Source organism: Diospyros lotus, chromosome 12 (genome assembly GCF_014633365.1).
Source record: "Diospyros lotus cultivar Yz01 chromosome 12, ASM1463336v1, whole genome shotgun sequence".
Lineage (NCBI taxonomy): Eukaryota > Viridiplantae > Streptophyta > Magnoliopsida > Ericales > Ebenaceae > Diospyros > Diospyros lotus.
In genome coordinates this window covers 37,976,457-38,003,558 of record NC_068349.1, presented here as the reverse complement: position 1 = coordinate 38,003,558, position 27,102 = coordinate 37,976,457, and the positions used below count along the sequence as shown (strand labels likewise).

At 37.9% G+C, this 27,102-nt stretch overlaps 2 protein-coding genes across 2 annotated transcripts; one reads left to right on the top strand and one right to left on the bottom strand.

The window, feature by feature from the left end:
- Positions 1 to 16,804: 16,804 nt before the first annotated feature.
- On the bottom strand, positions 16,805 to 19,476 carry LOC127787667 (uncharacterized). The gene is made up of 3 exons (XM_052315725.1): positions 18,820 to 19,476; positions 17,359 to 18,701; positions 16,805 to 17,210 (listed from the first exon to the last, which is right to left on the bottom strand). The coding sequence occupies exons 1-3, from the start codon at positions 19,474 to 19,476 to the stop codon at positions 16,805 to 16,807; spliced, it is 2,406 nt and encodes an 801-aa protein (XP_052171685.1).
- A 6,813-nt stretch (positions 19,477 to 26,289) lies between these two features.
- On the top strand, positions 26,290 to 27,102 carry LOC127787728 (hydroquinone glucosyltransferase-like). The gene has a single exon (XM_052315800.1). It carries the CDS (start codon positions 26,397 to 26,399, stop codon positions 27,060 to 27,062), a length of 666 nt encoding a protein of 221 aa, XP_052171760.1. The 5' UTR covers positions 26,290 to 26,396; the 3' UTR covers positions 27,063 to 27,102.

Sequence of the window (27,102 nt, the reverse complement as noted above, 5' to 3'; positions counted from 1 at the left end):
TGGAGTTTGGTCATTAGACTATTTCCAACCCAAAGCAATATGTACAATAGTTTAAGGCGGTTCGGAAAATGCCCGTAACAAAGATATTTTTGGTATTTTACATAAAAGTGATTATAGAGTGTAATTAGTTTGATTGAATAGCTAAAAAAAAAAATTTATATGAAAGAGATAAAAATAATTTTGTACATTTGAACAAGCTAATTATGAATTCCACCCAATAAAAATATCACATTCCATAACGCGAAAGCAACTGTTTTGCTAAAATATCAGAATTAGCACTTTTGATAATAAAAAAATTAACGTCATAGTCATGTGGTCTCAACTATATTGCAAAATGTTGACAGATCTAGCAGCCGATGTCTCTTGATTTTGATATATTTGGCGTGCAAATGAAATAAATTGGGACGGCACGGCTAAGTTCATTAATAATGACACATTCATCTAATAATATTTAAATATATATATATATATATTTTATTTACCTAAAGTGTTTGAGTTTCACTTAACTAATTTTTAAAGGCGGGTAATTTTTTTCCTTGATACATCTTTAGATAAATTTAAATACGGTTACAATTTATACATACTCAGAGTTGAACATTTGGCACAATTCATATTCATGTGAGATTTATTTTTCAATCTTACTATTAAATATTATTTTTTAATAATAATTTAATTTTTAAATCATCGATTCAAATTTTATTATTTTATATAAAATTTTTAAGTACTTTATTATTGTGTAATGGCAGACTATATTTATATATTATTAGTCCTTTAAGAGTTTCGTGGAATCCACTGCTTGTCTACCAGATTTTGCCGCCAAGAAGGTGACAAGTGACAACAATTGTTTTTATTATTTCGGCGGTTCTAGCGACTCTTCTAGATCCTTTCTTTATTTAGTATTAATTATGTAATTAATTTAAACTTTAAGTTACTTCATGAATGACACTTTATTCTTAATTACACAAAATTACTTAAAACCAATGTAGTATTCTAAATACTTTATTTTTAAAATTTGTTAAGACTATTAGTTCATGTTAGTTTGTTAGTTGGCCTAGAGTTACGGAAATATTCAAAGTTTGTTATAATTTCAGTTTTATTAAACTTTTTGTTAATCTTACATAATTATATTCCAATCGTTTTTAATATCATTACAATATCGGATTAATTACACCAATAATTACTTAACTTTATATTTTATTATTATTTGATTACTGAATTTTGAAATATTACCTGTTAATTACTAATATTTTAAAACTGTTACTATTCAGTTACTGAACCTTAAAACGTTGCTTGTTAGTTATTAATATTTCAAAATTGTTTTTCACTCATCACTCGTTAGTCATTGAACTTTAAGTTCACGAGTGACAGATGAGAAATAGTTTTGAAAAATTAGTGACTAATAGGTAATATTTTAAAATTCAATGACTGAATAGTAACAGTTTTAAAATATTAGTAACTAACAAATAATATTTCAAAATTCTGTAATCAAACGGTAACAGAATGTAAAATTAAGTGATTATTAGTATAATTAACTCTTATAATATCGCTACAATAAGAATGGTCAATACACTCTCTCACGCGATTTCTAACCCATTCCCAAATCCCATTCCAAATTTGGTGTGCTGAAATAATATTAACCTAAATTCAATATAATACTATTCACTTACCTCAAATATATAATAATATATTTATTCCTATTTTGCCCTTCCATTTTAAGTATAATAAATTTTAATTTCTTTTATATTATTTTTTATATATTTTTACATCTTTTTATTTATTTATTTATTATTATTATTAATATTTAAATAATTTTAATAAATTGTAATCAATTAATGAATAAATTAAAAATTATTAAATAAAAATTACATGATAAAAATAATTGAAAATTTTAGTTAATTGCATAATTTTTAAGTAATAATTTAAGTTGATATATTATAAGTAAGTAAATAATTTTTAAAATAAAATAAATATTTATAATAACAAAAAATAAAATTCTATTCCTCTTATTAGGTAGGCATGTGTCACTTCTTAATCAATTTGTAATGAAAAAACGTTATTTAAAAACCTTTCCTTAATTTCATTATGCCAGAATTAATATATAAAATAAAATTCATTTTTTTGTGCTGACGTGGGCAATGACTCAATGAGTCATGGCCAGTTGGAGTCAAAGACTAATAATTAAGATCTTATGTCTAGTCATTGGAACCTTGTCGGCTGTAATTTGTGAATCACCGTCATTCACATGAGAGAAGTTTTTAAATTCTTAAAATTTATAATTTTTAAGAATATTTTTAAGAATTTTTTATTCTCAGTTGATATAATTTTATATTTAGTTAATTTTAAACATTTTTAAGAATATTGGATATTCTTTTTTAGAAATATTATATTTATATATTTGATTTAAATACAATATTTCTAAGAATCTATGTTAATTTTTTAAAATTAGCCTTATTTGATTTTTTTTTATTCATTGACTCACTCAAATGGATGAAAAATAAATGCCTGACAAGTTAAGATGGAAAGAGGGAAGAAAAATTGTAGAGGAAACGCCCACGTTGCATCACCTTGATTAGGGTAGAAGGAGAACGTAAATGGGGGCAAATAGCATAGACATATATGGGGGGGGGGTTATAAGAGAATAGGTGTTTTAGTTTTTTTATTTGTTAAAAAAAAAATTTGTCCATGGGAATCTAAGATTGCGTTCTCTTTACTATTTTCAAGCCATTTTTAGTTTTCAATTTTCTAAAATAATGAAAACGCGTTCTCTTTGCTGTTTTTAAAAATATATTTTTAAAAATAAAAAAAAAATTATAAAGAAAATTCAAAACAACAAAAAGTTGTTTTGAGTGTTTTCATCTAAAACAAACTCAAAACTCAAAATATATTTATTTATTCATATTTTATTATTGTAATGGGAAAAAATATTACAAAAATTCATTAACTTAAAATGTATATATTTTTTTAATAATATATTAACATTAAATATTTATAATTTACTTAATAATCGAATTTATTGAATAAAATATCATTAAAAAAATATTTTCAAAATTTCAAAGAGAACCCGTTTTCTAATTTTCTGTTTTGAAAAATAGTTTCTCAAAATGACAAAGAGAACGCATTTTCAATTTTTTAAAAATAGACTACCAAAACAGAAAATTGAAAATGAATTCAAAAATCAAAACTGAAAATTAAAAAGTAAAGAGAACGCACCCTAAGATTTCCAACCCTCCCATGAAAATCTTTTTATGGAAAAGTTAATTAAAAATAATTCTTGGGAATGCTATTTTCTCATGATTCTTTTTTTAAAAAACTGTACCAAACATGAGAATATAAGGTGGTGTTCTCTTTGTGTTTGAGTTTTGAGTTTTGAATTCATTTTGAGTTTTGTGTTTTGAGTGTCTATTTTGAGATTTTTGAAAACGTGTTCTTTTTGTCATTCTGAAAAATTGTTTCTTAAAACAAAAAATTAGAAAAAACGTTTACTTTGAAATTTTGAGAAAATTTATTTTATAATATTTTATTTAATAAATTTAATTTAAAATTATAAATACTTATTAATAAATTATAATTTTAATTCAAAAAATTTAAAATATAATACAAAAGATAACTAATAATCTAACCATATATTATTGGGTCTAAATTTTTGCATTAATTTGTTACTGTAAAATTTTGCCAGTGTTGATATGAAAGCAAATGCAAATATATGAAGCACATATTTTAATAATAATAAGAATATTTAAAAAGCAGAAATTTTCAGTGTTGATTTTTGCCCTTGTCAAAATCCTCCATTTTTAGGCGTCCCCCAGTCCTCTTCAAATGCAAAGAAACTCTCTTCTTCACCTCCTCTCCGACTCTATCTCTATTTCTCTCTCTTTATATATATATATATATTCTGAAAATTCGTTATTGAGCTGAAAGGGTTGAAGAATTCAATGAAAAATCTAGAGTTCTTCGAAGGAGGTTACTACAACGCCGCCCAATTCAAGCCCTAAAGGCTCCACTCTGACACCAAGTCCGCCGGCTACCACTTCATCATTGAAGACCTCATCGAATTCCCCAACGACGATGCTGTTGCCGCCGACTACGGCTTCAACTCCTCCACTGTCACTGCCCTAGATAGCTGCAACTCCTCCTCCAGCAGCGAGCCTCACTTTGTCGCCGACGTTGGTTGCCGTGGCTTTGCCGACGCTCAATTCTCAGGCGACCTATGCGTCCTGGTAAACTAATAATCTAACCTAACCGTAGGCTTGAGAGAGAGAGAAGACAAGAGAAAGAGAGATGCAAGATTGGGGGGGGCTGTTTTCCGTGTTTTGGGTTTTTGACTGCGTTTTCATTGAAAACACCCAAAACAACAAAATGTTGTTTTGGGTTTTCTTTACAAATTTTTTCATTGTTTTCGAAAATGTGTTTTTGAAAATAACAAAGAGAACACGTTTTCAGTGTTTTGAAAAACTGAAAACTCAAAACGGGTTGAAAATAGCAAAGAGAACAGGCCCTAAATTTCCAATTTAACATTTCTAGAAATGTAAAAATTTCTCCTGTACCAAATGCCCCCTTAGGGTAAATTACACTTTGACCTCCTTAATTAGGTTTACCTAACTAGAATATGCCATCGGGGTTGAGATGAGATAAGATAAGATAAGTTATGTTATAAATGTTGTACGGTTATAATAATAAATTTATGTATAGAAAATCGTCAATGAATGGCTCACTTGTGGCTTGCTCGAGTAATGTGAAACTCACTCGGGGATGGATGACTCTTTTAGGCGATGAATAACCTGTTTGGAAAAAAGATTTGTTAGGGGCGCGAGTGAGAATCCCCACTCAAACCTTCCGATACTAAAATCAGACTCTTATAAAAGTGAAATGTTTAAAGACAAGTGGTAAGTACGAGTGTGAGAGTTTGCGTACCGAATGAGGGGAAGAGACCCCTTATTTATAGTTATGAGAGTGGCTGTCAGGTATGGGGTGAGTCAATCTTCTCGGAAAGAACCTCAGAGAAGGTTTTGACCAAGTCTCACAGGAGTAGTTTTGACCAATTCTTTTGGAGGTGTTGACACATGGGTGCGGACACATGGGCTCACGGAAGAGCATGCTAAGGCGCGGTACTCCGAGAGGGGGTCACTTGGGGGTTTCTCACCCTCGATTAGCCCTCACTCAAGGCCAGACTTTGCGTAGAAGTTGGCCTCGAGCTGGGTTGTTGCATGGCGCGCGGTCAGGCATTGGAAGTCACGTCTTGTTCGCACCTGCAGAGTGGCACTAGGGGGTGCGCCCTTCTGCCACCCCCGAATGACCCCTTACTCGGGGTTAACGACCCCCTGGGTAACACCCCAAGTCACCCACAACTGTTTTGGCTCTCTACGTGGCACTTCTTCCTCTTGCCTAATTTCGTGTTATTCCGATATTTTGTCAGGCATAACAATAAAATTTGACAATCAACTCAAATCTTAATAGATTTGTGATATTCTCGTAAGTCTTAAAAGAATGTTTTGTAAGAGTAATTTGCTATTAAAGACAAATACCTCTCTTGTCGAATAAGAAAATATACTAAAAAAAATACTTAATCCTAATATTGTGATATCTTTAGTTCACTTTCCTCATTTGGCTTTGGCCAGCTAAAGAGGTTATGCTAAGCCATTAAACTTTCAAATGGGTTTTTTAAGGCTCAAATAGATAAATCTTTCATAAGTTCACTACTTAATGTATCTAACTCGGAGTTAGATTCTTAAAATTTGACAATAAGTCCAGATTTCAATAAATTTGTGATATTTTCGTAACTTTTAGAATAATATTATGTAAGAGTAATATTAATTCTCTTATTTTATCTAAAATAACAATTCTAAGCTATTGCTAAATTAGAAGACGTAATCCGTAATCCTTATCACAGCATTATTTCCACGAAGGCCTCTATTTTTAAGTAAATAAAAATAGTAACAAGAAAAAAATGTAATACTAATATTGCGATATCTATAGTTTCTTTTTCTCTTATTTTTCTTCTAACTTAAATAATAAAATAACTATATAGAGTAAGGAGTTGATCAATTGATATGGCATCTTTCTACTAACGATATTGACGGTCGACTTTAAGCATTATCAAACACATTAATATATGATTATTATTAAAAATGTCATAAATATATATATATCTAAATAACATTTTAGAAAATAAAAAAGCTTTGTTCATTTAGAGAAGTACATTAATCATTCAGCTGTCAGATCTCGAAGAGTGGACAAAGTATGAAGCTTGGGTGTAAAGATATGAGATATTATTTTATTGAATTATTTATGAGTGGTGGAGGGGATTTGGGTGAAAATTGCACAAACTAATCATTTTAGAAATTGTAAATTCCTTTTTAACTTTTTTTATGTGAAAAAACGTTTTTAACCTATCCAAACAAATTATTTGCCTCTTATAACCACTTTCTCAATTCTGACCCCACCACCTAATTTTTAAATCCAACACTTTATATAAATATTCAAAATGAAAATAAAAACACAAAAGTCCCAAAATAACCCTGTCCGTTTGAAACCCCAAACATTGAAATTACAAAAATATCTCCCTACTGGAACCCACCCCCAAAACCCAATTGAAACCTACACCAAACCCGATCGTGTCTCCTCCAAACCTGAGCGCAGACAGCAAACGCCACCGCCAACGCCGAGTGCTGCCACCGCCAACGCCGACCGCTGCCACCGCCAACGCCGATCGCCACCACTGCCAAAGCCATTGTCAATCGACTGCAACCACAAAGGTAAGTCTCAATCAGTTTCCATTTCAAAATTTATTTCTCTTGTACTTGGATTTGGATTTGTGGGTTGGGTTGGGTGGCGGCGATGGGGAAGGCCGCTGATTGCGATTCGAAGCCCCATCGTTGGATGGGGGCTTCATCGATGGGGCTTTGTCGGCTAGGTCGGAGTCGATGGAAGCCCCATCGTTCACCACCGTCTCGCCAGAGGAGCTTCGTCTATATACGAAGCCCGATTACAGGCTTCGTCGGCTTCGTCAAGATAAAGGCCGTAATCGGGCTAAGTTTCAATACGAAGCCTGATTACGGGCTTCGATTCGAAACAAAGCCCGTTTACGGGCCTAGTCTTCAACAAAGCCCGAAGCCGAATCTGAAAATTAAAAAAAAAAAAAGAAAAATTGTAAATTTAGTCTTTTTATTTATTCTTTATTTTTCTTATAATAAGAGTTAATTAATATTAATTGTATTTCCATTTATGTCCTATTCTACTTCAAATGTAAACAAAATTTTAATTTATTTTATTTTTATTTCAATTTGCTTGAAGAACAACAAGATATTGAGTGCTTCAATAATAATTTTATTATTATTTCAAATAGAATATTGAGTTTGTCTATACAATATTGGGATTTTGCCCCGATAGGGCTTGGGATTTTGGCCAGATAGGTCTTCTTCCGCCTGAAGACCTATCAGGCCTAAGGGTCAAATTAGGCCCGATAGGGCTGTGGCTGAAGCCCTATCGGTTCTAATCTGAAGCCCAATAGTGATTAAAAAAAATTATTTTTGTATGGCCCGAAAGAAATAAAAAAAATGATATTAATAGTAAAAAATACAAGTTTATAATATAAATACAAGTTTCAATATGCAGAAAAATATGAAAAAATAATTTAAAATACAAATACAAGATTGAATAGAGAAAATAGTCATACAAGTACAAATACAAAAGAAAAGGAAAAAGGTGTCATACAAAAACAGGAAAATAATGGAGAACAAAATCTAAATCGAAGTTTTCATTTGTTTGTCGTTTCATACAAATACAGAATTAAGGACAAAAAAAATATAATTTCTAATTTGAGTTTCTTTTCCTAATTCCAAAAAAGGATCTCCACAAATAATTAAACGACATCAATGATTGGTTTACGTATGTTTTGGTTGGGCAATTAATTAAACAATTTCAAATTAACTTTTTTCACTATGAAGCTAAAGCTAAAACTACCTATCCAAGATCTAAAAACCTTTAAGTGAGCTTCATTGCTTGTGATCTTTTGAAAATAGAAGAAAAGAAGGGTCTTGCTTATCCATTCACATTCTTATATCTCTATGTACAATCAAGAGAAGTGTCTAATTTTCTTGTATCACTTGAAACCTTCTCTTGTATTTTTTTTGTATCACTTTATTATGAAATTGTAAAGGTTAACCTTGACCCTTTGAAAGGGAATTGGTTGTGGCTAAGCCTGTGGTAAGAAGCTATTTGTTATAAAGGTTTGTAGCTTTGAGCCTATGCAAAAAACTATTCAAAAGTAAGTTTGGATTAACTAAATTCTAGGTTGAGAGAGAGATAAGGTAGCAGAGTAAACAGGTTGCTGAACCACTCTAATCTCCTGGAGTGTGTTGCAATCTTTCATTTTTTTGCCTACTTTCAGTTTTAAATTGGTTGATCTCTCCAAAAGAGTGAAAGCTTAATTCATCCACTTTACTAATTGTGTCTTACAATCAAGTTCATGATCTCTGGCACATGAAGGTAAGGCTAAAAAAAGGGAGCTTAGGGAGTCCATGGTGGATTTCAATGAGTTTTTATCACATCTTCTCAATTAGTTTAGTAAATTTGTTTTCTTATATTAGTTTTAGTGTTTTTCAAATTTGACTGTTGTTTATCTTAATTAATTAATTATTATTCCAAGCCCGATAGCGGGGCTACGAAAATCGATTTTGCTTCTCCTTACTAATCCAATTGTTGTGGATGTATTTATTTATTGTTTTTGCTACAAATGGATGACCAACAAAGGTAATTTACATATGTTCATGCTAATCGAGTACCAAGAACACGGGTCACTGCTCACCTTGGGATAAAAAACCTCGGGGTAGTTCGTGAGGCTCTCATCCAATATGGGTTGTTCAATAGATTTGTGCAAGGTCCATTAGGACATTTCATGGAGATCCCTCTATCCCTCCATTTGAGTGCACCATAGTTGATATATCAAATTTTGGTTAAGAAGGTGACATTTCCGGGTGCTCGCCACAATGAAATGTGGTTTGAGATTGGTGGCAAGCCATACAGGTACGGGAAGCAGGAGTTCATCCTTATTAGTGGACTCTGATTTGGGCTGATTGATAAGACAATCCTTGAAACAAGGCCCGTTGAGTCGAATAGTTTACGTGCTCGACTATTTCCAATACAACAACAGTTGGTGACTAGAGACAACATCATATTACTACTTAGTAGCAGACATGAGCTAGTTTCAGAGGATGTCCTGAAATTGGTTTACATTGTTCTGGTTTATATGATATTGTTCGGGCACGATGAGCGCGCATTTGTGGACGATTTCATGTGGACTTTGGCTGAGGATTTACAAGCATTTGAGGCTTTTCCTTGGGGGACATACGTCTATAGTCAGAGTCTACATTATCTCCGTCTAGCCACGAGCGAGGAGAAGCTGACTGGTGAGATTGGGAAAAAAGTCAACCTTTATGGTTTTGTGTTGGCGTTTCAGGTACAATTAATATATGTTACTCTCCCTATTGTATTACATATATGTATGATGATGATTATTGTCTATACTAACTAAACGTTTGTTTTTGTTTTGTTTGTTTTTTGTTATAAACTTTTTTTTGCTCTTTATAGTGGTGGTTGATTGAAACATTCCCATGGGTTGAGAATAAATGGGCCATTAGACTATCCGACCCAGTAATCATTCCCAGGTGCAGAACATGGTTATCTAAGAAAAGGCCACAAATAAAGAATTATGATGAATGCCTTATGACTGTAAGTGTGTAATCAAATTGGAAAATTTTGTTTATTTGTTTTTTTATATAATATGTATGTAATTATAATTTTGTAAGTGCGAGGATCGAGTACGACGCTCAAGCCCACCGAAGCTGAGCGGGACACAGATTTTTGGAGGTCATTTAACCCTCAGCATTCAGTTGGTGTCAACGTCCACAAATTAGGGGGTGGAGGTGGCGAGGAGGATGAGGAGGAGGGTGGAGGTAGGGATGGTGGTGGAGGCAAGGAGGGTGGGGATGAGGAGGAGGGTGGAGGCAAGGATGGTGGGGATGAGGAGGAGGCGTGTAGGATACACGGGGATGAGAAGGTAGGGGAGAAGGAGTATGAGGAGGGAGAGGAGGCTGGGCAGGAGGCAGGACTCTCGCACAGTCCACACTACAGACAAGATGGTGGGGTATGATTATTATAAATAATAATATTTTTTATATCAATTATTGTGTAATTGTTTTTTATTTTTAATTTTTGCCTTTTGCAGATCACCGAGATACTGACTCGAACGTTGGAGCTGTTGTAGAGGATGGACGGGGAAATTTGTTAGATGAGCGCAAGGTTTGACAGGGAAATGGGTGAAATGAGGACATGTTTTGACAAGGACATTGGTCAAATTAGCTCACGACTGAGACGATTAGAGAGGGGACAAGCAGCCCTATTCATTCATCTACGTGTCCCGCTTATTGATGATTCCCCAAATCACAGTGATGATGGCGATCATCAGCATCATGGTTGTGATCAGATAGATCCTGATCATCACGATGAGGAGGACCAGGCATCTACATCTCGAGTAAGCTCCAAATTCACTTTTATACATATTACACACATCATTCTGAAAAATCAAATTGTAACTGTCTGTTTTTGTACAGTTGCAGGAGGAAGTGGATAAGGTTGGCAGGCGAACTATGCGAGACCGATTACCATCGCAGTTTCGTCGCCCACCTTTCACTGATCCCACCCGACAGAAGAGAAGAAAGAAGGATGCCATATTAGAGGGGCCAGACTTGGAGATAGTGCCTCCAGTACACGATTCAGTGCTGGCGGTACACAACTCAGTGTCGTTGAGTCTTGACTTAGTGCCGGATGTGGAGACAGGGATGCCGGTACTAGACTCAGTGCCAAATGTGGTGACAGGGTTACTGGCACTAGACTCAGTGCCAGATGTGGAGACAGGGCTGCCGGCACTAGACTTAGTGCAAGTTGTGGATACAGGGCTACCTGTACTCGACTCAGTGCCGCGTGTTCTCGACTCAGTGGCAGACTTGGAGACAGTGCCATCAGTGCCCGAGTAAGTGGGGGATGATGATCCTAACCCCCGTAAGGGTTACACTGAGTTCATAGGCTCAACGAAAGAAATTTGGTAAGTAACAAATACCAGTTTTTTGTCTATTTACTTTTACATTCTTACCCTTATAAATTAAAAAAATCTTTGTTATTGTAGTTTTCACACGGGTTACATTGTAAACCTATACCCGAGTGACTTCCGTTGCATAGAGGATGAGACCAAGTGGTTGGAGGGTTATCACATCGACAGTAATTTGTATTGCCTAAGAAATATTACATGTAAACAGTCTTGTCCGCTATATGACACAAACTACGCTGTCATGTCGACCACACTTTTTGTGAGTGCTGCACACATCTTAAATTACTCACTCATTTTTGTTGCATCTCAATTTAGTATGTGATCAATGTTTTTATTTTATTTTTTTGTAGTCGTGTGTAGAAAGATTATGAAATGACAAATACGGGGGCAACGGGAGGTGTTTCACGTCTTCTAAGGCGACTGTCCCGAAAGAATGGGCCGGTTTCGTTGACGAGGGCATTGACAATAATCTCCCTTGGTGGACGGTTGACTATATAAGTGCTATTCATTTATTATTGATATATTTATTTTCTAATGATTAACGTTTGAAAATGCAGGTGTTGCTCCCATATAATGTAGGGAATTATCATTGGATCCTCGTAAAGATTTGCTTGAAAGAAAGGAAACTTGTCATATACGACCCCCACGCAAAGAGTGAAGATATCAAGAGGATGAGGGTAGAATCTGTAAAACCACTGGCGTGCCTCTTACCCATTATCCTGAGGAGCAGTGCATATTACGAGCATGGAACCGCACCTGTGAATGCACATAGAAAATGGGATGTAGAGAGTATCGATCCTCAACAGGTGCCTCTACCTCAGCAACCAGATGGGTATGTTGTCAGAATTGAAAAAATATGGCTATAGATTCATTTTTCAATTAAATTGAAATATTGTTATGTTGTCATGCTATTTTGACAATGTCTAATACAGGGCTAGTTGCGGGTGCTACATTATCAAGTACATTGAGGACATTTTGAGGCATAACGAGGATCATTGGGAGACGCACCAGACGTTAGATGATGTCCGTACCCTCCGTAGACAAATTGGAATATTGTTGTATAGACATGGCAATAGAGTATAGTATATCATAGTATATCTTGTAAATGTATATGTTTTTTCCTTTGACAACCATTGTGGTGTTTTGTTGCGTATTATTCCATTGGTTCAAATGATGTATATAGACATAGCAAGTAGTGTAGTTCAGGTTCATATGGTGGTATGTGTTGTGGATAAATGGTAGTACCTTGTTGAACATAGAGACTGAATGCAGGTTCAATGGCCTGGAAACAGAGGATACTCTGCCGAAATTTTTATAATTTTTTTTTACTTTCTTGGTTCGGTGGGTGTAGGTACGGGGCCAAAATTATAAAATAATTGTTAATGAAATCACATTTCATGTCGTACCAATGTTCATGGTAAGTAATAAGTTATAACACTTACCCTATCTTGAACTCAATCATGAAGCACATCTCATAATAACCATTCAAACAATTTTCTTTGAATTCTATATTATTTCACGTTAAGAGTGTCACCAAAGACTGTCTAACGGCTAATAGAACACGGGGATTGATATGAAACCCAAAGAAAACAAAAAAAAAAAAAAATCGGGCTTAGTTGGCCGACTAAGCCCGGCCAACAAGGCCCGACCGAGCTTTGTTGGCCAACTAAGCCCGACTGGGCTAAGTTGGCCAACAAAACCCGGCCAATTAAGCCCGGCCTAATATTTTTTTGTTTACTTTTGCAATTTTTTTTTACTTTCTTGGTTCGGTGGGTGTAGGTACGGGGCCAAAATTACAAAATGATTGTTAATGAAATCACATTTCATGTCGTACCAATGTTCATGGTAAGTAATAAGTTATAACACTTGACCCTATCTTGAACTCAATCATGAAGCACATCTCATAATAGCCATTCAAACAATTTTCTTTGAATTCTATATTATTTCACGCTAAGAGTGTCACCAAAGATCGTCTGACGGCTAATGGAACACGGGGATTGGTATGAAACCCAAAGAAAAAAAAAAAACAAATCGGGCTTAGTTGGTCGACTAAGCCCGACCAGCAAGGCCCGACCGGGCTTTGTTGGCCAACTAAGCCCGACCGGGCTGAGTTAGCCAACAAAACCCGACCAATTAAGCCCGGCCTAATATTTATTTGTTTACTTTTGTAATTTTTTTTTACTTTCTTGGTTCGGTGGGTGTAGGTACGGGGCCAAAATTACAAAATGATTGTTAATGAAATCACATTTCATGTCGTACCAATGCTCATGGTAAGTAATAAGTTATAACACTTGACCCAATTTATGGTGCCATATGAGTGTAAGATAGGGTCTTTGAATTCTATATTATTTCACGCTAAGAGTGTCACCAAAGACCATCTGACAACTAATGGAACACGGGGATTGGTATGAAACCCAAAGAAAATAAAATAAAAAAAAATTGGGCTTAGTTGGTCGACTAAGCCCGGCCAACAAGGCCCAACCAGGCTTAGTTAGCCAACTAAGCCCGGCCGGGCTGAGTTGGCCAACAAAACCCGGCCAATTAAGCCCGGTCTAATATTTATTTGTTTACTTTTGCAATTTTTTTTGACTTTCTTGGTTCGGTGGGTGTAGGTACGGGGCCAAAATTACAAAATGATTGTTAATGAAATCACATTTCATGTCGTACCAATGTTCATGGTAAGTAATAAGTTATAATACTTGACCCTATCTTGAACTCAATCATGAAGCACATCTCATAATAGCCATTCAAACAATTTTCTTTGAATTCTATATTATTTCACGCTAAGAGTGTCACCAAAGATCGTCTGACGGCTAATGGAACACGGGGATTGGTATGAAACCCAAAGAAAAAAAAAATCGGGCTTAGTTAGCCAACTAAGCCCAACCCCTGTTGCAAGCTGCAGGGAGCCATGGCGCCTCGCGGCCGCTCGCGGTTGGGCCGCGCAGCCATCGTGCGAGCGGCAGCGAGGATTGCTCGCTGTCGCTCGCGAGAAGGCTGCGGTATGCATGCCGCGGCCATGGTGCGAGCGGCAACGAGCACGCTACCGCTCGCGAGAGGGCCACAGCATGCATGCCGCGGCCCAACCGCAAGCGAGCGGGCTGCGGCATCCATGTCGTGACCTGCCAAATATATGATGATTGGGGGATAGGGGCGGCTTATTAAAGCCAGCCCCTATCCCTTTTTTCTATGCTCTTTTCCCTATTTCCCCAAAACCCCTCTCCATCTAAGCCCAACCTCCCAAACCGCCCTCTTCCCCATTGCCAATGAATCATTGTTAGGATTTGTGTCCCAAATCCATACAACGTAGTTGCTTCTACGCTTGCATCTACGGATTGTTTAGGTATTCCTTGACTAATTTTTGTTCATGGGAGGAATATGAGATATTTGTTCATTTGTGGATATATAAAGATGTATAGATAGGGGTTGGGGCACGGTTTGGTGTGCTTTGGTAGTGGAGTTTGTGGCTTTTACTTTTGGGATATCTTGCACCTTTAACTTCTTATTTCATGTGTTTATCTCTAAGATGCATGTTAGGTGTTCGATGAAATGCCGCACCTACTATTTGCACTCATATGGCACCATAAATTGGGGTAGTTTGGTTTCTATTTCTAGAGGTTTGGCGGGCCTTATTTTTACTCTGTTTCGTTGTGATTTTGGTACCCATAGCTTATGTATACTCCTATTGGTTTCAAGTATACTTCAAAGCTTGAACATGCCACCCAAAACTCGTAATTTGCACACCACGAGCAAGGGCAAGGCCATAGCTGAGAGCTCCAGTGTTTCCAAAAGGGCACGTGTTGCCCCACCTCAATACTAAGTGTACCACACTGCCCATGCGGAGGAACGGGCCAGTATCATCGCCACCTGGACTCTGCACAAAGAAATGGAGGTTGACTTGTTGAATTTCGAACCCACCGGCGTCACCGAACTGATCCATTCCAAGAAGTTTTGTTCCACACCTCACAAGGTATATCCAGCCCTAGTGCACGAATTTTTGACAAATTTCAACCCAAACATTATCGGGGCCGATGACGACAAGGACGACGACCATGCATTCCATACTTATGTTCAGGGGATGTGGGTACCCTTCAGCCCGGCGGTGATACAACAATATTATCAAGTGGTCGAAGGGACAAACGTGCCAGACGTCGAGGACTGGAACCAAGTTGCCCGCTGCTGTTTCAATGAAGACATTACCCCACAATGGCCTCGCAGCAACATAGTGATGCATAATGAGCTGAACCTCAAGCTCAAAGTGCTTCACTACATTCTTGCTTACAACATTGCCCCTTCTTCTCATATGACAGAGATTCGTCATTCACGGATGCAGCTGCTTTACGCAATTGCCATGGGGCACGATTTGAATTTCGGTGAGCGCATTTTCTACCAAATTATGACATTGGCCCATACCAAAGGCAATAAGTGGCGGATATACTTCCCGTCTCTCATATCGGCGTTGTGCAAGAAGGCTCGAGTTCCACTATCATCATCTGAAGCTGATAAGATGAAGCCCATCATGATCGGCCTCTACACAATCCGTCAGTCCCAAACTCAAATTGCTCAGCACTGACATGCAGTACGCTTAGCGGATGAAGCCGAGGGCGATGAAGTTGAGGGAGATGAAGCTGAGGAGATGATCGAACCAGAGGTACAGCCTGCAGTTCAAGCACCGCCCCGACGACGACCAGGAGGGGTGAATTTTGGCCCTACTCTAGAAGCCATTCAGAACCAGCTACAACAAGATAGAGTGAACACATCTACACAGTTCCAACTCCTGCAAGCAGGACTAGACGAACTTCGAGCAGACATGCATTCCAACCATGAGACTATGATGACCATGTTTGCCCAACTCATGACGGCATGACACCCGCCACCACCCCCCTCAGCAGACAATTGAGCAATCTCCCTGCTCTCGCACTTTCCATGTGAATGATGAAACCTTGTTCGTTGTTGGTTTAATTCAACGTTTTTTGGTTTTTGCTGTATTTTTGTTGTTTTGGTTGATTGTTTATTATACCCTTATTCCGTTTTGATGCTTGGCCACCATTAAAGTGTGTTTTGTAATTTATATTGCTTTCGAGAGATTCAATATGAATTAGTAAATGGTAATGAACAACATAAGGTCCAATAATAAGTAGAGAAATCGTTATGTCATGTGAAATACTATGAGACGATCAAGAGTTTTGTGACCCCACTAAAAGTTTTGTTTTAGGCACACAATTTCATCATCTTTTATGGTTATCTTTCTCTATTCACGTTCTTTACATTTATTTAATAAAATTTTTATAAAAATTTTGGCAGAGTCTCCCTTCTTACTGGGGGCATTGAACCTGTATTTGAGACTAAGTCTCTCTGTCCAACAACATATTACCACACAACCTTTCAATTGAATTAGTTACAAGTTTAGGTAAAGGAAACTAAAATATTACAGTTGTTAAAATATGAATAAATCTCAATTTAAATAATAATGTAAAAAACAACATTTATTTCTGAAAACAGGAAATATAATTGAGTAATGCTATGTCAGAAGCCTTTTGGTCATCTTCCTTTTATCGTGGCAATGATTTTTTAGCATTGCTGAAACACGAAAGATCATATGGTCAGTAACAAATCCATTAACACTGTAAACACGAGTAAGAACTCACATTATTGCTGAAAAGATAAGTGATGACATTATACCATGCGTGAATGAATTCATGTCTATTGATTGTTTGCATCGTTTTCAATATTATCATCAACAGGATTGCACAACCGTACAGGCCATCGATGACGAGTGTGTCCAGTCTCTTTGCAAATGCCACATTTTCTGCTTGCCCTTGCAACGGCCCTGTCAGTGACACTAGATTCCTGAGTAGAGGCTATGCTCGACTCTCCGATGAATGAAGTCCATTCATTAGGGCAACTAAGACGGTTGTGTCCCTGTGCACCGCATTTTCCACATGATTTCCTTATACGAGTTTCCCTAACGGAAGGAATCCGACCCTCTCTCGGTCTACTCGGTTGTCTTCTTTGTGTGGGTAGGAGTACAATCACACCTCTAACTTGCGTCAGTATAACCCAAGCAGACTGATTAGGGAGAGGATTAATGGGAGGTGCATATGCGCACCTAATCCAGTTTGCGGTGTAATATTGATGGCAAAACGTACAGTAGTGCACGCGCATTAAACTGTCATGTATGACAAATAAAGACAGTCTTAATATATCATATTAAATAATAAACGTAATAAGAAAAAAACAAAGTCAAACCATGATACCTGCCAGCAGCAATTGCATGAAGACACGGCAATTGATCAAGGTCCCACTTACGACAACTGCATGTCCTTGCAACAATGTCAACAATCCCATCGCCTTCCTTAGCATGTTTCACCAAGTACTTGTTCCCGTGTATTATAGGAACTACACGACATCCTCGATCTACTGTTTTGTCATGGACAAAGTTGATATGTGCCACTGCAGCAGAGGTAACATCAGTTTCGAGTCTCGCAGCAACAGCACGCCTATCACTGAACCATTTCTGAAGCATATGTCTCAAAAATTCATGTGCACTTGTTATAGGCAATCGTCGTGCTTTCATCATGCATTTATTAAGAGACTCGGCAATGTTGGTGGTCATTATGGAATATCTTTTTCTTGGAGAATATACATGTGACCACTTTTCCAATTTTGCTTCCACCAATGTCAGATGCGTCTGAGGATGCATCGATTGGATTTCTACCAAGTATGTATCACACTCTACTGTGGTGTAGCTGTATGTTGCACGATAGAATGCATCCATCACATCTTTTCGTTGTCTACACCGTTTCTTCAAGTTTTGCTTAAGGTGGAAGAAACAAAACACATGTGGGATAGAAGGGAAGACACGGCTCATCGCGTTCGCAATGCTTTGATGACGATTGGATACGATGACCAAATCATCCCGCACGTCGATAGCCTCTCTCAATTTCGTTAAATACCAAATCCATGACTTGTCAGACTCACCATCTCCGAATCCAAAAACGATGGGATAAATCATCTCTTCCCCATCTTTGCAAGTGGCAACGAAAATCACCCCTTTGTGTTCACCTTTTAAATGGGTGGCATCAACGGCAACAACCAGTCTTATGTAAGACCGAAAATCCTGAAGGGAAGCTCCAAGCGTAAAAAATGAATATAAGAAATTATTATTTTCATCTGTCTCTATTGCAGTGATACTATCAGGATTTGTTTCTTTTAAAATGTGAAAATATGAGGGTAGCTGCTGAAATGACTCAGCCGCATTGCCATAAGTGAGTCTCTTTGCATGTTGTAACGATCTCCAAGCTTTAGTGTACATGATCTGCACACCATGCTGCTCCAACAACTCCCTCATTAGCATTCCAGGTGTATATTCTCCACTCGCCACTCTTTCTGAGAACAAACTTTCGATAACAATAGCCTTCACACTCTGAAAATGTGAATCATACACGTCCGGAGTACATGTGTGAACCGGCATAAACTTCACCACATGCCAAAACAAACAATCGGGTTTGCATCTTGCACGAAGCAAAAACTTACAGTTCACATCCTTGCAACTAGCCTCAAATCGAACCGTGCATGAACGTCTGATTCGATAGTCCATCTTCACATCAACACAATAGTGTCCAAAGGCCAAAATCAATTCTTGTTTACTTTTAAATAGTGCACCCTAATAAAAAAAGATCACCCCGGCAGGGAGTCGGCACTTCGGGTCGCGTTACCTCAATTGCATAGTTTTCTACACCAGGAACTATCCAGTTCCCTTGTAAAGGGTTGTCCTCAAATTGTGAACCTGAAAATCTTACTTCCGGGTACTCCACACTGGCTCCTTCTTCATCATGACCACCACTATCATCACCATTATCATTTGTTTCATTATCACCATCATCTGTGTGATTATCATCTGTGTGTGCAGCGTCATTTGACAAACCAATCATACCATGTATACCAAAATCATCATTCCACAATGGACTACGTGCGCATGTAAATGGAATGGAAACACCTGCATCCTGATTACCACAACTGTATGAAGGCAATTGGTTTTGTGGCTGACTATGTAGGTTAGAAACTCCAGCATTTTTGCAAATCATATCAACATAGATCACTTTATATCTGCTTTCATCGAACATAATAAACTTGACACCATGGTCATCCTTCATAAGGAACTCACTAGCTGGAAGACTGGTTGAGGGTTCCGTTACAAAATGCATGTTGATGTTATACCTTGTTTTATCAATTCCTGTCACTGTGTAAACAGTCTCAACCAATTCAATAAAAGTCACATTCTTGTAGGCCCCCATACACATCTTATTACCCTCTACGTACGTATTATCATTCCATTCTCCATTCCACATGATGACCAACGACGCTACATCCATTGCTGTAATATTCAAAGGAAGAAATTAGTCTCACCATTGGTGCCATGGGACACACACACGCATACGCAAGTCAGTCCTAACCATTGGTAAGCTTTATTTGTTTTTTGAAATGTGTATTTTATTTTCTTTTTCTTGAGAGACGAATTATAAAATTCAAATTCATTATTTTTGACTTATAAAACAACAATCTTATTATTAATATAATCTTCTAATTTTAACTAAATATGTAGTTTATGAAAAAAAAAAAAACTTCAAAATCACCCTCAGAATTTTTAAAGATTTTATGAAAAACTTTGGAGGAGGCATATGTTCAGTTTTAAATTTAATTTTTTAAAAAGTCATTTTTTTTTAAGTAACATAAGAACATCAAATTTATTGTGAAACCCGATCGGGCTTTGTGGGGCGGGTTTTGTGGGGGCGGGTTTCGTGTTTCCACGAAACCCGATCGAGTTTTGTTGGGCTATAAAACCCGATCGGGTTTTGTTGGGCCATAAAACCCGATCGAGTTTTGTGGGACCGTGCCGATCAGTTCCCTTTGCCCCACCAAATCCTATCAGAAAACAGATCGGGTTTTGTGGGGCTACGAAACTCGATCGGGTTTTCTAGCCCCACGAAACCCGATTACGATGTGCAGTTTTCAAATTTTTTTTTGTTTCATGCAAATCAGTCAGATCTGAAATGATATCTAAGCAATTATGTGTTCTACTCACAATCACAATCATTCTATACAGCTTAATAAGCAATGTGTTATAAAAATAAGAATAATGAAAAACAAAACAAATCAAAATCGATACCTTCAGATTGATTGAGAATGCTTGTTGGAGAGAAAAAAAAAACTTAGTGAATGCAGCTTCTTCAATGAGGTCCTAGTTCAACTGATAAACAAGTTTGTTATCAACCAACAAGCAAATATGAAGATTTGGCATGTTTCGGCAATGGAGAAAGTTAGAGCGTGAATGTTGGAAGAAAGGAAATGAAGAATGATAATGTGAGAGAGATAAGGGTATTTTCGTAAATTAGGTTAAGGGCAATAGAGGCTTTACATTTTTAAATCTCATTAAGAGTATTTGAGGTATCTTACATAAAAGTGGCTATAGAGTGCAATTAGTTTGTTTACTAGTATAAAAACATTTTTTTCCTATAAAAGAGTTAAAAATAATTTTATACATTTAATCTAAATTAATTATGAATTCCTCTCGGGGATTTGGTTGGAAAAGGCAAATTGGCGACGGGACGGACCCACGTGGTGGAGGAGGAGGCACGTGACCCACGTCCATTTAAAATACTAAAATAATTTATAATATTAATCCCCAAGCCCTACAAAACAATGTGAAACGAATATTCTTAAAGATCCGTTGTCAGTTGGCCCATACTTAATTCGGTTTGAAGTTGGAATTTTTCCATGAATTTATGTAAAAATTGAGCTTGCCCCTCACCCTACTTTGCCAGGAGTTGGCATGGGGACAATGACCTAACCCAACCTACTTAAACAACCCAAAGGTTTGGTCTTGTTTGAAATAAGAAAGAAAATAGATTTGAGGTTTGGTCTTGTTCGGAAGAAGAAGAAAATAAATTTGGTAAAAAAGTAGATAAGAGAGGGTTGAAAGACACTAAACTTAGGATAATTTTAAACTTAACTAAGTTGATAAAGATTCAATCCTTATTTTATGTGAGTTAACTGACTTTGAATGTGTCTACAAGAACACCATCAAATATTGTAGATGATTAAACTAAAGAAAAAGTGGATTATATCATAGTTGATGGCATCATGGGCTAGCCCACAGATCCACTGCATGAGTGAAATGCCTATGATGTCATGTAGAAAGACCGATCTAAAAGCTAGGCAAGTTGGGATTCATTACTTTTTGTGAGGTGGGGATTTATTTTTTTTCTCCATATCGATTTTTTTCTAGAAATCTATTCAACAATGACTTGAATTTAGAAAAGAATTGTTAAAAATATTCTCATTGTGGTCTCTACTTTTACTTCATCCTTTTTTAATTCACTTTCACTATACTTGAAATTTCATTTTGTGTTTTGATTCTTCACTAGAAAGAAATTAGGAATTAAGACTATTTATGTTATTATCTTGGGAGTACCATCCTTGCCCGGTCTCCCACCATTGGTGCTCTCAATTTTGATAGAGAAAATAAATCACAGATAAAAACTTTACTTCACTGTTGAAATCCTAGTGATCACCAATGGCCCAAATTCCAATTCCAACAAGGGTAAATGCCTCAATAGGGCCTAAGGCCCAAAGCTTATCAATCAACTCGGTCGAACACTTGCCAAACAAATCTGAATTACTTTTTTTTTTGTACATTCCTATTATTTGGATTAATTTTAAGTTAATTTAATTTAGTGAAGCTCATATAAGATTGGTGGGTTCTCTAGTTCTTGATACTTATAGCAATTTAAATTTAATTTAAGACTCAAATTTGGTGAGGGCTGAAGGGTTGAAAAACCAAGGCGGCCCAACCCCAAGCCCATGCTCATAACGTGCTTGCGCAATTATCTGAAAGATCAAATTCAACTATTTAGGTTGTCTTATCTTAGTCTTTGCTGACCAATTCATTTTGTCTATATAAAAACGTGATAATTATAAGAAAAATATTTATTATGTCTTTATTGTATTATTACTGCATTACTTTCGAGCATAGTGATTGACTTCAACGTCAAAACATCCAAGGTGCATTTGATTGCAATGGTGGAATTTGAGTGAAAAGAAAATGAAATTCAGGGAATTGAATTGCAGGGCAAATAAATTTTTGAAAATTTGAAATTTAAGCTGTTTGATTGGTATAATTTTTTACCTGAAAAATGATGTTATTTTTCATCTTTTAGTCTTTTGAATGGAAATATTTTTCAAAGAATTTGATCATTTTCCTAGAATTCAATGATGAAAATGTGTTGAAAAATATTAAATCTTGTACAAAAAAAATTAAAATAATAATATATTTTAAATTAATTAAATTATTTTCTCAAAGAAATAAAACTACAAAATTAAAATTACTTTTCTTGAACCAAACAATCAAGAAAGGCAAGAAAATTGCCAAACAGTCGAGATAAGTTGCTACATGCTTTCAATTGCCAATAAAGTTTCATCTCCTCCCTCCTAAGAAATTTGATTTCCATGATTTGAAGGAAAATCCACTCAAGTAACCATTAGTGGTGTCGATGTTCTGAATCGGTCAATGGAGATTTGTTAATCCGCACTTGTATGGTAGACTCAAGAGATGAACAATGAGGTATCCGATCTGGTTTGCCGAGCCAACCACTCGTCCCTACAAGGTACTTCGAAGCTCAAGTTAGTGAGCAAGTAAGCAAATATGTTGGGTGTTTTTAGGTTTTTTGTAAAGAGTGCGTACCCCGGCCCTTAAGAGAGCTGGTTGATATATATATCAGCAAAAAGCTTTCTTGCCTGCTCCGTACGTGTAGAGGTGATTAGGGGTGTGCATTCGGTTATAACCGAACCGAACCACCCCATTTTATCTAATTGAACCGAACCGCCCAATTGAATATAATCGAACCAAACTGAACCGACTTGATAAACAAACCGAAATAACCGAAACCGAATTAACCGATTTGAACTTTAAACTAACCGAACCGAAAATCGAACCAAAAAAATAGCCCAAAAACCAAACCGAATTAACCGATTTAGCCTTTAAACTAACCGAATCAAAAACTAAACCGAAAAACAGCCCAACCCAATACATCTTGATTCAATTCCTTGACATCCTGATATATTAATTTAATTTACCTCCGAGTCAATTCCAAATATATCTTGATTTCTAAGTTCCTAACCCCTATCATTAGAAACAGAAAACACTGAAAACCAACAAAACAGAAACACATGGGATGATTTTTGACTCATGACAATTACAATGGATTACTGAATTCCAACTACACTAAGAAACCAAATTCAAATTCCTTTATACGCTAAGGAAAACTTAATTGCTCAAAGTTAGACAAAAGTGTGGGGGCATCATCCTCAGCCTCATCATCATCTAATTAAAAGCTTTCTGTAACAAAATTGATTGCTAAATTCACCCATCACAGCCCCCTGAGATTGCAATCTCTTTGCGTTTTTTAATTTTGTGATCAATTCAACATTCAGTACATGGATATCCCAACATTGGATACATGGAAGAAAACCAATACATTCATGGAAGGTATCTATAGGTTAAACAAACAGCAAATCACAAAACACTGAAACAGAACCAAATCACAAAACACAAAATAGAAACAAGTAAACAACGACCAAAATCACAAAACAGAAACAAGTTAAACAACAAATTTGCAAAGCCAAGTCAAAGCATCGAAAGATTAAACAAACAGCAAGGGAAACCAACCAGATCGGACATGACAATCAAAACCACACGACGATTAAGTTGCCGAAATTGTATTACCTTCTCAAATCGATGATGGTCATACCCGCAAGATCGTTGACGATGAGGTGATGAGGGTGAAATGGCTTAGGGTTTGCTATCACGTTCGACGGGGTGGGGGGTGCCCGGGTGGGCTGGGTCTCAAACTATCAGGAGCAGGGCGACTGGGTGTTGGGTCAGGGAGAAGCCGTCGCCGACAGTGAATGCGTTTGGGTCTGACGGCGACGGCGAGATGAGGGTTACCCACCGATGATCTAGGGCTAGGGTTGATGCTTTCGACCACGAGTGGGGGGGCTGGGTCTCGGGCTATCAGGTGTTGAATGGGGGAGAAGTCGACAGTGAAGCGCCTGAAGGTTGACGACGAGTGGGGGGTGACTCGAGTGAGGCGATCGCGGTCTCTCGGTTAGGGTTATCGTTATTGGGTGTGCTACGTCTGCGCAAGAACGAAGAAAGAAGAAAGACAATGGACAGAAGTCGGAGTCAGGCAGTGCTGCGAGTCGGTCGGTTCAGTTTTGTGGGCATTCTTGCCCAAATAGCCGAACCGAACCGATTAACCGAAATATTTATAAAATATTAACCGAACCCGAATCGTTAACAATGGCTAACCGAACCGAACCAACCGAACCGGTCGGTTCGATTCGGTTTAATCGGTTAAACCGATTTTATGCTCACCCCTAGAGGTGATGGGATGGAATAACCGGCGGGGGTGTCCCTGCCGCGTCAAGGTGTCGACGAGACCCTCATTAATGAGGATGGGATATTCCATTAATGCGGATGGGATCTGTCATTAATGAGAATGGGATCGAGGGGGATGTTTGGAAATCCAAATGCGGCTATAATGATGTTGTTGCCAGAAGGCCAGGATGGGACTGGCATGAGCCGGTGAGATGGGCCGAGAGAATGGGCCCAAGGGGCCCAGTCAGGGCAGCCCTTGGCTTGCCGGTATGCTGCAACACGCGCCTCTTCTATGATGCAAGCTGACAAGCTAAGCCGACGAGCTAAGAAGGTCGCTGGGAACTTGCCCAGAGTGTAGCTAGGGGCCATTTGAATATGCCAAAGAGTTAGAGGTGCTACTGGGAGCTCGTTTGGCCCTGATATTTGACCCCGAGCTTCAGCACTATCCGAGCTCGCTTTAACGAGCTCAGTTCGATTTATTGGGCCTCGAACGTTTGGGCCGAATCATCATGTTAAGTCCGGCCTACACAGAGTAAAGCGAGAAATACCCGTAATAAGTGGAAAAATGAGTTCCTTGGAAAAAAAAAAATGACTGTCAAATAGTGCACAAGATGAAAATTGGGTGAAAAAATTATCTTTTTCTGAAAAAAAAAGTTGGCTATCAAACGCCGCCCTATTGAAAATCTATGTCTCGCCCTCATTTTTTTTCATAAGAAGAGACAATTCAAATAAGTTCAGCTCCAATGATCGCTTAGTCTTTCGATGGACTAGTGAGACTCCTTCTTTGGATATAATAAGCAATGTACGTACCCACAATACATAATATGATTAGATTACCAACTCCATCAAGATTACATAAATAAAAAAAAATTAGTATTTTATAATAAGAGTTTTGTCGTTAAGAGTTATATTTAATATATTTTATTTTTAGCAATACAATATTTTATTAATTAATAATAAATATATCATATTGTAAAATGTTTTATTAAAATATCGAGATATTAAAAATAAAATACATTAAATAAGCCTTTATAAACAATACAACAAGACAGTTGGCGCAGAGTGGGTGGGGTGGGACTAAAGGAAGAACTACAACGAAGGCAAAACACACCGGGAAGAAGAAATTAACCAGCCATGGCCCAAATAACACCTCACATAGCAGTCGTTCCGTCGCCGGGGCTGAGTCACCTCATCTATCTCGGCGAGTTCCCCCTGCGACTCGTCCGCCGCTTCCACTTCTCCGTCACCATCATCGTCCCTACTAACGGCCCGTCCTCCAAAGCCCAGGCTGCTTTCCTCGAGTCTCTCCCTTCCGCAATTTCCCACATTCTTCTCCCCGCTGTCAGCCTCGCGGACTTGCCACCCAGCATCGGGCTCGAGACCAGAATCTCCGTCACTATGGCTCGCTCGCTTCCATTTCTTTACGAAGCCCTCAAGTCTCTGGCCACCTCCACCAAGCTCGCCGCTCTTCTAGTCGACCTGTTCGGCGCGGACACGTTCGACATGGCCAGAGAACTTGGTGTTCCTCCATACATGTACTACTAATCCATGGCCATGTCTTTGTCGCCTTTCTTCGACTTGCCCACACTCGACAAAACCATTTCTTGCAAGTTTCGCGAGCTAACCGAACCGGTTCAAATCCCGGGCTGTACTCTGATCCACGGGAAAGACCTTTTCTACTCAACTTAGGACCGGAAGAGCGAAGCCTACAAATGGTGTCTTCAACAACCTGAGCGGTACGCTATGGCCAAGGGTATCATAATCAACACCTCCACGGCCTTGGAGCCTGGCTCGATCAAGGCCTGGCAACAGCAACCCGAAAAACCCAGGCTTTACCCGGTTGGACCCATCATCCAGATGGAACCCGATGACCAGAATTGTGGGCAGACCGAGTGCTTGAACTGGAACGATAATCAGCCAACTGGGTCCGTGTTGTTTGTTTCATTCGGGTCCGGTGGAAGACTCTCTCATGAACAGATCACTGAGTTGGCGCTAGGTCTAGAATTCAGCGAGCAGAGATTTCTGTGGGTGGCGGGGCCTGTGGATAATCTGGCCGGAGGTGGATACTTCACCGTCGAAACCCAGAGCCAACCGCTATCTTTCTTGCCGGAAGGGTTCGTCGAAAGAACCAAATGCCGGAGCCAAGTGATCCTCACTTGGGCACCGCAGATCCAAGTCCTCATACATGAATCTACCAGTGGGGTCTTGACTCACTGCGGCTGGAACTCTATTATCGAGAACATACTGCACGGCAATGGCATGTCGTTCGTGGCTTACCCGCTCTTCGCCGAGCAGAACATGAACGCGGCGCTGGTGACAGATGATATGAAAGTGGCGCTGCGGCCGGAGTCCGGGGAGGAGGACGGGGTGGTGGGGTGGGAGGAGATAGCGAGGGTTGTGAAAAGGGTGATGGTCGGTGAAGAACCCAAGGCCTTCCGGCGGAGAATGAGAGAGCTGAAGAGCTTGAGCGAAGATGGCGATTCTACCAAAGCACTGTGCGAGGTTGCCGACAACTGGGTTTAATAATTTAAGTTCTGAAATGTTATTTTATTTTAACATTTAA